The sequence below is a fragment of the Rosa chinensis genome, chromosome 3 (assembly GCF_002994745.2).
Source record: "Rosa chinensis cultivar Old Blush chromosome 3, RchiOBHm-V2, whole genome shotgun sequence".
NCBI classification, from domain to species: domain Eukaryota; kingdom Viridiplantae; phylum Streptophyta; class Magnoliopsida; order Rosales; family Rosaceae; genus Rosa; species Rosa chinensis.
The window spans coordinates 15,020,830-15,035,685 of record NC_037090.1 but is presented as its reverse complement, the minus strand read 5'-3'; the positions used below and the strand labels follow the sequence as shown (position 1 = coordinate 15,035,685).

The 14,856-nt window shown below is 38.6% G+C and overlaps 2 protein-coding genes across 2 annotated transcripts; both read right to left on the bottom strand.

The window, feature by feature from the left end:
- Positions 1–1,590, bottom strand: LOC112194180 (probable E3 ubiquitin-protein ligase ARI8). Its single transcript, XM_024334428.1, has one exon. It carries the CDS (start codon positions 1,588–1,590, stop codon positions 1–3), a length of 1,590 nt encoding a protein of 529 aa, XP_024190196.1.
- A 3,409-nt stretch (positions 1,591–4,999) lies between these two features.
- Positions 5,000–6,490, bottom strand: LOC112191579. The gene is made up of 2 exons (XM_024330940.2): positions 6,078–6,490; positions 5,000–5,937 (listed from the first exon to the last, which is right to left on the bottom strand). Exons 1-2 carry the CDS (start codon positions 6,346–6,348, stop codon positions 5,711–5,713), a joined length of 498 nt encoding a protein of 165 aa, XP_024186708.1. The 5' UTR covers positions 6,349–6,490; the 3' UTR covers positions 5,000–5,710.
- Positions 6,491–14,856: the final 8,366 nt, after the last annotated feature.

Sequence of the window (14,856 nt, the reverse complement as noted above, 5' to 3'; positions counted from 1 at the left end):
CTAATTTCGAAGAACTTTCTTTTTCTGTTTCTTCGTTAAAATCTCAGAAAGGCCGTCCTCCAACGCAGTAACCAGCCTGTCGAAATAAGTGCCAGTCACCTTTGTCAGACTCACGAGTTTCTTTTGGAACTCTATGAACCAAACCTTATCGTCATGAGCCAGGTTGAGAAACTGTTGCAGTTCACTCTCTGCACATTTGTGAAGCCTCTCCAGGCTGAACTCGGCATGGCCTTGCAAGTGCTCGAAGAGATGACGCTTAGCATCCTCATTCTCCTTCATGTAGTATCCATAAGCATAGGTCCATCGCAATACCTGCCTGCATTCAATTATCTGTTGCCAGGCCTCTATGATAAAATCGTACTTATGCTCTATTGTATTTTTCTGTATGTGTCCAAGTTCCTTAATGTGCACGGTCTTCACCTTATCAAAATCCTTGAGAGCTCTTTCCTTTGATGATCCATTGTTTGCCCAACGTTCATAGTAATGATCATATCTCTCTAAATCTATCTTTGCCTGCATTCTCTCTTTCTCAGCCATGCCCCAAACTTCCCCTGACATATCAGTTGCCCTCCTATTAAACGCGTTGCAATGGCATGTACCGTATGGTCCGAGGCAATACCAGCAAAATTGAAATCTACAAGGAGCTGTGCAGGTCATGTGATTACACCCTTGGTTCTTTTCGATCGATCTGTTACACTTAGGACAGGGCTTGGTATTAACCATTATCCATTGTCCATTCTGAGAATCATCCGCGTTCTTCAAAATCCACTTCTTCACAGTCTCGCAGAACACCGGACGATGATTCTCCTCCTCACAATTCCAGCAATAACTATGCGAGCAAAGACACGAAACATCATATGATGACATTCTGTCTGGAGCATCAAACTTAATAGCATACTTGCAATCCGGAGCAGGACACCATCTAATCTTCTTCCTGTTATGTTCGACATATGATCTTAACAGGTAATGCTTGTACTTGTCATACTCGGCTTTTTTTCCTGTCACCACCAGCACGTTTTCGATTAATTCAGGACCAACTGCTGCCTTACAAGATGGTTCAGGACATCTCAGCATCAAACATGCCGGACCGGAGTCACGGATTGATGTCCTAATATAACTTTCCCAGCAATCTCGGCAATAAGGATGACCACAAGAGGTTGACAAAATACTACTAATAGTACTCTCTGATGAATAGTAGTACTCATCAAAACAAATCCGGCAAGTAATTGGTTGATTTGCACTGGCACTATGTTTAACCATTGGTTTCTCCAACAAGCCTGCATTCTCTCGAACTTTTTCTTCATCAGCAAACCATTCATCTTTTAGTTCCTCGTCCCTCCAATTAAAGTAAAGGAGCAGTAAGCATGCATCGGGTTTTGATATGGTAAGGACCGTAGACACTTCTGTAATATAATCTTTCTGAAGCTTGGCAATTTCTTCTTCTTTCAGAAAAGTATAATTAATCTCACCAGAACCATTGACTTTGTCATCTTCTGGAAGATCAAGATCGTCATCGGATGTGCTGTAGATCCTTGCATCTTCATCACCACTATATACGGTTGTGTAGTCTTCTTCGCTCTCATAGTGCATATTGTCCTTGGCAATAAGCTCTCACGCAGTCGGAAGTAACTTGGGTTTACAAGCAATAAACCCTAAAAAGATAAATCTGCATGATGAGCCTATATATAGGCATCGAAGACCTAATCATAATCATAATCTAACAACAAATTCTAAAGAATCTAAATTATAAAGGAAACTAAGAACCCAAAAAATAAAAAGAATCCTAAAAATTAAGAATGTAAAACTAAGCCTAAAAATATTAAATGCTGAATCGGATAATTAAAACGATATATTTTGGCCTAAATTATCATCTTGAAAATCTCGTCGTTCCCATTCTAGAAATGTATCATGCGTCTCAAACGGATATTCTTGCCAAAAGTTGATTCCAATTTGATTCACAATTAAGATTTGACTTTTTACACAAGTAACTCGAAAAATCCAAAATCAAATCTTCTTGAATATTCTAGCGTCTAGTAACCTCATTAAACATGAGCTACTTATTTTCCAATCACTCTTCTTGATCGTATGCAAGGCTCCTATAGATTTGGGGGAGTACTATAGACCAACGTGTACAAAGACACAAAAGGGGGCCTGTGCTGCGGGAGAGGTGTCTACCTGAATTAAACTCTAATAATAGTTAATGGATTCCTATTCCTATTTGGTCAGTAATTGATTCTCCAAGTCCAACATGGAGACTAATAAAGTAAGAGTTAATCGCTCTCATAATGCCTATATTATTTTTTTACTTTTTACAGTAATTGAATTGCCAGTTTTCTTTCTCAAAAGTTCACGGCATGCAAGATGACTCCCGTGTGTATCTTTCTTTTTGGATATGTACCTTTCTCTTTTGTTCTTAGTTGTTCTTAACTGAGTTCACATGGCTATAACTTTTATTATATGCTATATTGCTATATATATGACATTTGCAGTTCTTCACTGCATTTATTTTTGAATTGGTTGAAATTAATTCAGTTTGTTGTTCGAAACTTATCTTTTTGTCCTTATTTTTGTTGCAGGCTGGCTTTTACCTTTGGGAATCAAGCATACTCATTCTTATTATCTCTAGAAGAGGGTGAAATCATTCATTGAATATTGAAATAAGAAGACAATGTTTCTGTCATGTTTACTGTGACTAAATTTTTTTTTTCTTTTGAGAAGAAATAGAATTCATTAATAACCAAAGAAATTAAAACGCATTGGAATGACTGGTTATGGTATTACGACACATATTCCTACCAAGATCCATAGTTACAGGTCCGTCACTAATAGTAACATCCATGAACCGAAAAGGTCTAACACCTAACCAATTTTTACGCCAATCACCCCAAGCTACAAAGAAAGATAATCAATCCCATGTGTCACAATACGACCTCATAACCAACATCTAGACGCACCACTCCACCCTCTTCCACACCGGATCCATAAACCGCTAGACCACGTGCAAGGGAAATCCATCTTTCTGTTGATAACCAAACGACATCGAAATTATAACATATAATTCCCAGGAGTAACACCATATAGATGGCTCCACAGCACGACCAAAACCTCCATACCCTAGCTCAATTGAGTAGGGACGTCTTATTTGACCTAACCAAAAACCTGAAACTAAAACCCTAATAAAAAAATGAAAAAAAAACATAGTTTGAACAACCGCTCAGGCCACACTAGATCTGAGCGGACTAGCTATTAATACCAGCATCACCGCCACCAGGGAATAGAAGAAAACCATACCCAAATAGCCAAGCCTTTCATAGCAGAGAACAAAAGAACAAGAGGCCAATCAGCCCGGGCCTACCTCATGCCGCCGCTGTCGCCGGCACAAAAGGGTCGCCAAACAAGCAGTAGAAAATCTTTTGAAAATCCCAACCTAAAATGCTCGTTTTTCTCTCACTGTGACTAAATCTTAAATTGTATGCTTTATTTTAAAAATGTGTTGCACACGTACTGCATATGTGTTTGGTACTAGTTGTTAGCTATCATTCTAGTACTTTGGGAAGCACTCTCCAGCCTCCAGATGCATGATTTCTATTTGTTAGAATTAATTTTCTGAAAAAAAAAAGAAAAAGACGGAAGACAAGAAATTGAAAAATGAATTTGGTGCATTAATTTTTTTTTTTGTATTGCCCATAATTTTGTGCATTAAGAATGATAGGTAATTAATATATACTTTACCGGGGTGGGGTGTAGTAGGGAAATCACTGGAAAAGTGGAAATGAATCGAGTCTGTGACCCCACAACAATGTAAAACATCTGCAAGTCTAGTTTATAATAATATCGAGAATTTAATCAAGTCTTTCTCTTTTCAGGAAAATAGGTCCAATGTGTATTGAAATTCAACAAATAGTACAAAAATAAACCATCTCACTGGGTCATCAAAAAGAGCTATTTTCCTTAGTACAAAATTTATTCTAGTAACAAGAACAAGCTCCCAATACCTCTAGTACACCCATTTTTTTAAAAGTCAATGTATATTTATTTAAACAAAAAACTTAATACTCTGAAGTAAAAAGTAAAATGAGTCAACAAAGTAACTAGTTTTTTCGCGATCTGAAACATTTAAGCAATAATGGTAGCAGAAGGTGAAAATTGACCTTCAACTCTCCTAAGGCAGCCCAGGCCCTAACAACTCTTAGGACCCAGACCACCCACTTATAGCCTTGCTTAAGGCCCACACTCCAAAAATAGCCTAGAAGACCTAGCTTGGGATATTTGCTACGGACACCACCCCAGTTTATCAACCCACCACCACTGTCTTTCGGGGTCGCCGCCCAAGAGCACTGCCGTCCCGTCACTTTAGGCTCCATCAGTTTCACCACCGTGCAGGAAGCTGCTTCATCATCCCGTCACTTTAGTTCATATTAGTTGTTGGCTAGTTGTTTCTTCTTGGAGGTGTTGTTTGCCTACAAAACCAGTAGGAAAATGGTGAAGTTATGTTGATCGATGAGCATCACCGAAAAATAAATTGCTGTAGTGAAGACAATTAACTAACTTGAACCTGTGGATTAAATCAAAATTATAAGGTGAATCCCACAAAGGATTTACACTTCTTTGGAGATTTCTTCTGATGGAATTCCACAAAGGGCTTATTTGACATTGACTTGGTATCAAAGAAAATGGCTTCTACTCATATGAACTACTTGGCTCACACAAGTAGCTAATGGGAGTGACAATCGTAGTCGGTTTCGATTCAGTTCATTCCAACCATGGCAATGACAATTACAGTGGCAACTACACCAAGAGCAGTTATAACAATCATAGTCATGGAGGTTTCATCAGTTCTGTTTTTCAATTTTACCATGTTAATTCTGACTACCGTTCTTATCAATATCTTTTGCCCAAAAATTTGTAGAACAAAATAAAATGAACAGAACACAAACATCTTCAGGAAGAAAGCATGATGAACAAGATTCAATAGCCAAGGGTAATAGGATATCATTAATGATCAAGTGCTACTGGAATACATATCCCACAGGATCATCATTCTGGAAATGATATAGGCCTAGTCATCACAGAGATTCATAACATAATAACAGACCATTAAGTTCATTACATATAGATGATCACAGAGATCAAATTCACTCCTTGCTGCTTCAACACATACTGGGTCATCTGGTTCGAACTGGAACCTGTAAGTCATGTGGTTGTGCACCCCTAAAAGGTTTGGCATACTCCTATCATCATCAACAGAGATGATGGTGAGACAGCCCTCATCCTCAAACAACTCGGAGGCATTTTGCAGCTCCAGAGGCGCTCCACCCTCCAAGTGTAGCACAAGTGCACAACTGCCGGTCCCCTGCTCAGAAATTCGGTTCGTCCTTCATATTTTTGAAGCTCATAACACAGCTCCAAACCCGACTGCGTTTGGTTCAGTGGCGCCATCCCATACTTGTCCATGAAATGTTTGAGAACCACATCCCTCAACTCCTACATACGGCTTGAACATTGCAGTGTATGGAGAAATCGAGTCAATGCCGAAAGTGAGTCCTTCCGCCGGCAGAGATTCCCGTTGACCATGATGCCGGTGACCTTGATCAAGTAGTAGTGGTGGTATAGAAGGGGAGGTTGTTCGAGGAGTCTGGTACTCTGTACCGCCCCGGTAAGGACAGCTTGAGGACTGAAGTCCAAGGTCGCGTCCTTGCCTTCCTGAAGATCACCTTCTATTGGAAACTGGAAACAGAGGTGGAATGCAGTAGGAAAACCGGTCCATCATGACCGGCCGGAGTTGGGTAAGGAGACCGGAAGGATGACCGAGACCCAATCCCATCACACCGGAGATGGGATTCCCTGATTCGTCGTCACCACCGAAAGCCAATTGATTGAATAAGCCGCAACCGAAAGACACGTTAAGTGAAACCTCGGTAGCAGCAGCATCATCAACTACATAACCACACAAACAGAAGAAACTACTATTAAAATTTGACTACTATTACTCGGTTGTGCAGTTTAGTAAGAATATATGAGAGAATGACAATATAATGTTGTTATCAAAATACACAAACTAGCTAGCTTCACATTACCAGAGTATGAGAGTATGTCCGTGCTGAAAAATCCCTTGCTATATCCAAGGTTGTAGTCGCATGAGCCGTTGGACAATGGAATATTGCCGAGGGGAGGAGAGCACATCGGGTCGCCAGAGCTCAACAATGTAAACGTAGAGGAGTGGTTGGGGTCGAAGGACCCTCCCTCGTCCACAGGAAAGCAAAGCTCGCGCTCTGGAACCTGTAACCAGGTCATGGGGCTTACGGTATCAAAAGCCGGAGTGCCTATGCCCAGTTGGACATAGAACATGCCGGAGTTGGATGGGAGAATGGCACGGGGAGCTGCTAGTGCTAGGTCACTAATGGGTTTTGTTGGAACGTTTGATGGGGAAAGAGTTCTTTCCAGCAGCCAGTGCTGCTGGAAGCACAGCAAGGAGAAGAATTAAGTTTGATAGTTTCATGGTTATGGGGCTTGGGACTTGATAATGGATCTTCTGGCTCCAAGGTCTCATATATAGGAGAGGACTTCATTCGGGGACTTGATAATGGATCTTTTTTGCTATAGTTATGACGTAGCCAGGATGCAGATTTGGCCAAAAGGTTCACATGGCTGCGTACCTATTGCGAACAGACCCCAGTAGATTGTAGGTACTTTACATGGGAAAAATTGAAAATGATTTGACCCTAATCCTAATATTAAAATGATAGGATTTGACATTATTTTTAAAATATTGTGGATTTTTTTTTTTTGAAAGGATATTGTGGACTATTTTAATATGGAGAAGTTTTTTGGTGATTGTTGAAAGATGTCGACATAATGTGTGTCTCTACAAACTAGGGTAGGGGTCGTCAACGGGCCGGGCCGGGCCCGGCCCGGCCCATTCATAGCGGGCTCGGGCAGGGCCGGGCCGGGCCTAATTACCTTTTTTAAAAATAGCGGGCCGGGCCGGGCCGGGCTTCATTATAAATGGCAAGATCCAAGCCCGGCCCGGAAAGGCGGGCCTTGCGGGCTTTTTCGGGCCGGGCCGGGTAGCCCACGTATTTACGGGCCGGGCCGGGCTTCATTAAAAAAAGAAGTTTTAAAGATATGATATATTTTTTTAAGGGGTTTGGAAATTCATTGGATAATTATCAAATACAACCAAATATAACAAATCTATATAACTATATTGTACCCAAAAAATCTATATTTATATATAGATACAAATTTATTGATAAATACATTTTTAAAGACACTAATTTTTTATAAATCTATATTTATACATCATACACTCCAAAGAGCAACATATAGCAATTCAAAGAAAATGAGAAAACCGACCGTTGGATGTGATTATTGCAATAAATTATGAGTGTGGTAAAAAATTTAGCCAATTTCACCATATTTTCGAACCCGATCGGATTGGTCAACCATAGTCACTTGCATGTTTTCTTGGTTGACTGATGGCGTGATGACCGCAAAACTTGCTCATTTTTTTACATCACGTTTGTAAATATTTCATTGATGGATGTGCGTGGACATAAGATTAAAAAAAATAATTTTAATTACAAATACATTGGCCTATACTAATTTACCTCTTAAAGTTGTATGACTTGATACATTACATTTAAATTGTTGAGGTTCATTCTAAAGCAAACATGAAGTGGAAAATGAATTTGGAAAAACCAACCGTTTGATGGATAGATTGTAATATTTTATGGTGATTGTAAAAAATCCAGCAAATTTGGTTTTCGTTTCGAATTCGATCAACTAGGTCAAACCTAGTTTCTCTTATAAATCGATATTTATACATCATACACTCCAAAGAGCAACATATAGCAATTCAAAGAAAATGAGAAAACCGACCGTTGGATGTGATTATTGCAATAAATTATGAGTGTGGTAAAAAATTTAGCCAATTTCACCATATTTTCGAACCCGATCGGATTGGTCAACCATAGTCAATTGCATGTTTTCTTAGTTGACTGATGGCGTGATGACCGCAAAACTTGCTCATTTTTTTACAACACGTTTGTATATATTTCATTGATGGATGTGTGTGGACATAAGATTAAAAAAAAAAATTAATTACAAATACATTGGCCTATACCAATTTACCTCTTAAAGTTGTATGACTTGATACATTACATTTAAATTGTTGAGGTTCATTCTAAAGCAAACATGAAGTGGAAAATGAATTTGGAAAAACCAACCGTTTGATGGATAGATTGTAATATTTTATGGTGATTGTAAAAAATCCAGCAAATTTGGTTTTCGTTTCGAATTCGATCAACTAGGTCAAACCTAGTTTCTCTTATAAATCTATATTTATACATCATACACTCCAAAGAGCAACATATAGCAATTCAAAGAAAATGAGAAAACCGACCGTTGGATGTGATTATTGCAATAAATTATGAGTGTGGTAAAAAATTTAGCCAATTTCACCATATTTTCGAACCCGATCGGATTGGTCAACCATAGTCACTTGCATGTTTTCTTAGTTGACTGATGGCGTGATGACCGCAAAACTTGCTCATTTTTTTACATCACGTTTGTATATATTTCATTGATGGATGTGCGTGGACATAAGATTAAAAAAAAAAATATTTAATTACAAATACATTGGCCTATACCAATTTACCTCTTAAAGTTGTATGACTTGATACATTACATTTAAATTGTTGAGGTTCATTCTAAAGCAAACGTGAAGTGGAAAATGAATTTGGAAAAACCAACCGTTTGATGGATAGATTGTAATATTTTATGGTGATTGTAAAAAATCCAGCAAATTTGGTTTTCGTTTCGAATTCGATCAACTAGGTCAAACCTAGTTTCTCTTATAAATCGATATTTATACATCATACACTCCAAAGAGCAACATATAGCAATTCAAAGAAAATGAGAAAACCGACCGTTGGATGTGATTATTGCAATAAATTATGAGTGTGGTAAAAAATTTAGCCAATTTCACCATATTTTCGAATCCGATCGGATTGGTCAACCGATATGTAGAATATATATATATATATATATATATATATATATGCACATTAGCACATATTTTATATAGAAGTATAAAAATTTCCACACACACACATATATATATATATATATATATATCTCTCTCTCTCTATACATATATATATATATATATAAAAACACACACACACATATATTGATATATATATATATATATATAAACACACACACACACACACACATATATATATATATCTATATATATATATATAAACACACACACACACATATATTGATATATATATATATATATATATATAAACACACACACACACACATATATATTGATATATATATATATATATAAACACACACACACACATATATATAGATCTATATATATATATATAACACATATATATAAACACACACACAAATATATATTTATATGTGTGTGTGTGTATATATATAAACACACACACACATATATTGATATATATATATTTTTATATAATATATATTTATTTGCGGGCTTTGACGGGCCGGGCCTAGCGGGCTTTTGGCGGGCCGGGCCTATGGGCCGGGCCGGGTTTCTAACCCCTAAACCAAGCCCGGCCCACTACCCACCGGGCCGGGCCTATGGCGGGCTTTTTGGCGGGCCGGGCCGGGCTTTTGGCCCTCCGGGCCGGCGGGCCTCCATCGGCCCACTAGGCCCACGGGCTAAATGATGACCCCTAAACTAGGGTTTAGAGTTGTAATAGGAGAATGTTCTAGGTATTCAATGTATTCGGATTCTATTATCTTTTATGTACTTTGTAACTCCCTATATAAGGGCTCCTATTATCAATAATAAACACATAATTACAATTCTCTATAACACGTTTTCAGCACGAGCCCTAACCCTAGCCGAAAAAAAAAACCTAAAACCCTAAACACCAAAAACTGCCGAAAACCCTAGCCTCCTGCCGCAGCCTCCAGCCCTACTGCAGCCTCTCTGCAACCCTCCCTGCCCCAAGCCGCTGTAGCCTACTGATGCCCTTTCCGTGCACCAGCCCACCGACCTACTTGCAGCCCGCGCTGCCCAGCTCGCCTGCTTGCTACCTGCAGCCGCGCACGCCCCCTGCGTCCTTGCTGCGTTCCTCGCCCAGCACGCCTGCTGCCGCACCGCTTGCTGCCAAGACTGCACTGCTACTGCCACAAGCCTTGCATCCCGTGCTGCATCCTCCTGCCGTGCCCGCGCACCCCAGCGACTAGCGCCGAAGCCTCCGCAGCCCTGTAGCCTACCTTCCTGCACTACTACTGCTTGCGTCCGTGCACACCACCTGCTGCTACTGTCACTTATTGTCGCTGCTCCAAAAACACGCGTGTTCTCAAGCCCAAATCATCACGTAAGATTTTGTAATTAAAGTTGCTACTTTTTGTACTTTAAATTCCTTTTATTTTCTGCAGAATGTTGGAATATATGTTGCCAAATGGTTTTGAGTATTTAACAAAGTGAAATTGTGGGGATTCACGCTTAACGAACTAAGAGCGTTCATAAATTAAACGAACTAAGAGCGTTCGTATAAGCTAGGAGTGTTCATAATGCTTGGACTAAGAGTGTCCGTAAACATCTAATTGTGACCATATTAAAACATCATTGTTTGGTCTAATCCAAAAGAGATTTTTGGAAATTGATTTCTTGGCAGCATAGCTCCTAAATCTTATTATTTTAGTTTTCGTGGAAGTTTAGCTCCGAAACTAATATATCTTCTCTTCTTATTTTCAGGATGTCGAATGAACCTAGACTCGACTTTCCCATGCTTGACTCAACAGGCTCAAATTACCATAGCTGGGTAACTGATGTTGAGAACCATCTCACTTCAAAGAGAATATTACCCATAATCCGGGCACCTAACCCGGATCTTGTGTTCATTCGAACACCTGCAAAGCATGCTCAAGCAGTCATCTTGATGCGACGTCATATGGACAAAGCACTCAGATTGGAGTATATGTCGATCAAAGATGCAAGAGAGCTATGGGTAGCGCTAGAAGAACGCTTTGGCAATGTCCAAGATTCCCCCCTCCCTGACTTGAAGGTTCAATGGAACAATCTGCGCTTTACTGACTTCAAGTCTGTTGCTGAATATAATTAAGAAGCTCTTCGCATACAATCCATGTTGAGATTTTGTGGACAACCTGTCACAAAGCAAGAGCTAATTGAGAAAACTGTCTCCACCTTCCTCGTTTCAGCTATTGTCATATCAAAGCAATATCGTATTGAGGTCAATGCTAGACGGATCACGAGGTTTCATCAGCTTATCAATATCATATCTGTAGCTGAGAAACATGATAACATACTCGTGAGGAATTATAATTCAAGGCCCATTGGAACTAAGAGTGTTCATGAGGCCAATTATAATGCACCCAATGGAAGGCGCAAGGAGCGGAACCCTAATAAGGGATATGAGGGACGTATGAGTCCATATAACCGCCCTAACAAGGAAGGAAACCGCAAGTTTGGTGCTGATACACATGGTGGCAATGTCACACGTGGGAGAGGTGGTCGTGGTATCCCTAGTCGTGGTGGAGGCGCCATGGGTCATGGTGGTGGCGCCAACCCCCATAGGGAACGCCCACAACGTGCACCTCAACTGAAGGGAGGAAACCACAATGATATGTGTCATCGATGTGGATCAAGTGAGCATTGGTTCAAGCAATGCAAGGCAAGCGAGTAACTAGCTACAAGATACATGACATATGGGACCTGAGGGAGCAAGAAGTATACCTTGCAGAAGAAGAAGAAGAAGATGGTGGAGATGTCAACCTCACCATAGAAGACTTCAAAGCTGAAGATGAAGTGCACAAGGATGCTGCAGACTTTGATTAGAATAGTCCTTTTTATTTTCCAAGAATTTTGTAATGGCAATATGCCTTAGTCAATAAGTGACAATTGTATTTACTCTTTCTCATGTGGCGCACCCAATAAAATATGATGTCTAGGAAAGTCATTGAGATCATTGGTACTTAAAAGAGCCTCACTCCACTAACATATTTCTCTACTTTCCTGGTCATATTTGATTGGAGTTACTAAACGGATAGAGTGACTACAATATGTCTAAGTTTGATTTTCTTTATTTTGGATTAGACTTTTTGGAAGCTTTGATGTAATCATTGGCTATTTTTATTAATAAAGTATCGTATTATTATTCGATGTCATGGACATGTTTTAATTCCGAACTTTATTATTTTTCAGTATGTTTCCTGGAGAGTTGGAATGCCTTATTGATAGTGTCACCACACATACTATATTGCGACATAGATAACTATTTCTATGGATGACACCTAGTCGATCTTCTGTGACTACGATGGCTGGACCATCACAATTGATTCATGGTCCAGGACCAGCTCAATTTATGTTGCCAAATGACACAAGTATTAATGTCACCGAAGCTCTATATGCTCCTAGAGCTGGAAGGAACCTATTGAGTTTTAAAGATATAAGAGCCAATGGTTTTCATGTGGAAACACATTGTGAGAATGGACAAGAGTTCCTTTGCGTCACCTCTAATGACTACGGACATAAACGAGTATTAGAGAAACTTATGTGTCGCTCTAGTGGGTTGTATGCAACCACTATTCGAGTCATTGAATCCAACCATCACTACTAGAATTTTGGCCTTTAACATCGGCCAGAAACTAATGTTAAAAAAAAATATACCGATCTCTTAGTGGGTGATGTTAAAGATCGGGAATCCCAGACATCGGTTTTTAGCCGATGTTAAAAATGACTCTAGACATCAGCTTCTTATAAGCTCCAGATGTATAAAATGACTCTAGACATCGTTTGATTTATGAAAAACTGATTGTGTTTCCCACTATGACATCGTTTTACATAAGAAACTGATTTATATGTGAGTATTAGACATATGTTCTATAGATAGAACTGATGTCCTGAGTCATTTATAACATCAGTTTGTTATTTCAAATTGTTGTGTCTTCATTCTTTTTGCTTCAATTTTTAGTTTAGAAGTGATTACTAAATCAGTTTCTTCACTAGAAAAGTATCACAATGAGAATACCAGTGGTAAGCAAAAGAAATTTATCATTAATATTGTTGATAAAAATAGTACAAAGAGTAGGGAGAATGGGACATATGGCCTAAACTTCTCCATATACAATAGCAAAAGAAAAGAACAAGATTGAAGTCTCCTAAATAAACCATATGAAGACAAAACTAGAGGATCTTGTTGCCAAATAAGAGTCAAGAAGAGCAGCAAGCTTGTTGCCAAAGACACCTACAACCTTATTTTGCAGCAGTCTAATGGTGTCAGACACTGACTCCAACAGGTTGGAAGACAAGTTAAGTTCTTATAGCTTCTCCAATCCAATGAATCATACCTCTATTTAAGAACCAGAAAGAAAAAAGAAACCAAATCTGGAGCATGGGTTAGAAACAAATATCTATAGTATCACAAGCACTTTCCTTAAGGAAACTTGACCGAAATTTCACATATAGAAACTGCATTCCTATTAATCAAATTATCATATACAACAACCAACAATTATCCCATCATATGCTAAACTCCAACGTGTCCTCTGAGAAATCGATGCTAAAGACCATAAAAAAAAAAGATAGTATAAGTTACTTTTACCATGACATCTTAGGATAGTACGAAGTGAATAACCAGGCTACAGATTAAGACATAAACAAAACTTTCTTACAACTCATTACATGTCAATTGAAACGATCAGAAAGATTACTTGCAAGAATATAGACCACCAAGAAAAAAATTAAAATGGTTAACCAACAGAGATAAGCTCATACTGGAAAGATTTCCAAAGATAAGGGTAAGAAACAAATAGTATTATGATTACTCAAGATCGAGAAATATAAATATTGATTACTCTAGACATGTTCGATAACAAAGCACAAGCTATGTACAATATGACAATATGATGGAAAATATCAGAATATTACACTTACATTATCAGCATCCCAGACTGACAGTTTTGTTGAATGAAGATGTTGCAAGACGTGGCATGCTCGGACTGAACCGAACATCAGTTATCAAAGCTGAATGTTCTTCAAGTGTAGATTTTGCCTTCAGAGTATCAGTGTACCATAATATAGCCTGCACCATATATCAACAAACAGTCTTAATAAGCAAAAGCAACACCAGAAAGAAGAAGTCACTGCACTTGAGAAACAATTAAACCAGTTTCCCATTTATGTTTCCAAAGAACCAATTAGTCAATATGGAACAGAATTGAATTCTTTCCAGATATCTTCTTCACAATGTAGAAATTCACTCACTCACCTCTTTATCATGGCCGCCACTAGTAAGAAGTTTTCCATCCAATGAGAAGTGACAACTAGTAACTTTGACAGAGTTTACTTCTGTAAATGTGAACCCTTGAATCAACTTAAAATTAAAAGGTGAGAGAGAACAATTGGATCTGTACCTTTGCTAACATCCATACATCTCTCAAAGCATCTCTAGGGTCTGCATCATCATGAGATATATATTCCACATTATCATCAAGAAATCCATCCTCCACAAAGACTCCACACTATGATCAAGAGCTAGTTTGACACAAAAAAATCAAATGGACAAAATTACTTCAGTATTAACATCTTCTGTTCACTCATCAGCAAAAGATTAATAATGTCTGGTAATAATATGGATGAAGTTCACAAGCACGACTCTTCATTCTAGAATCAATGGTGCCTTTCTGAATATATAGCTTTTGGTAATCAAGGTGGTCCAAAAAAATCTTTTAAAATTATAAACCATGACATAATGAAGGCAAGTATCAAAAAAGTGAAATCAACAATCTAATTAACAACTAATATGTGATGTGAGAGCTGACCCATCT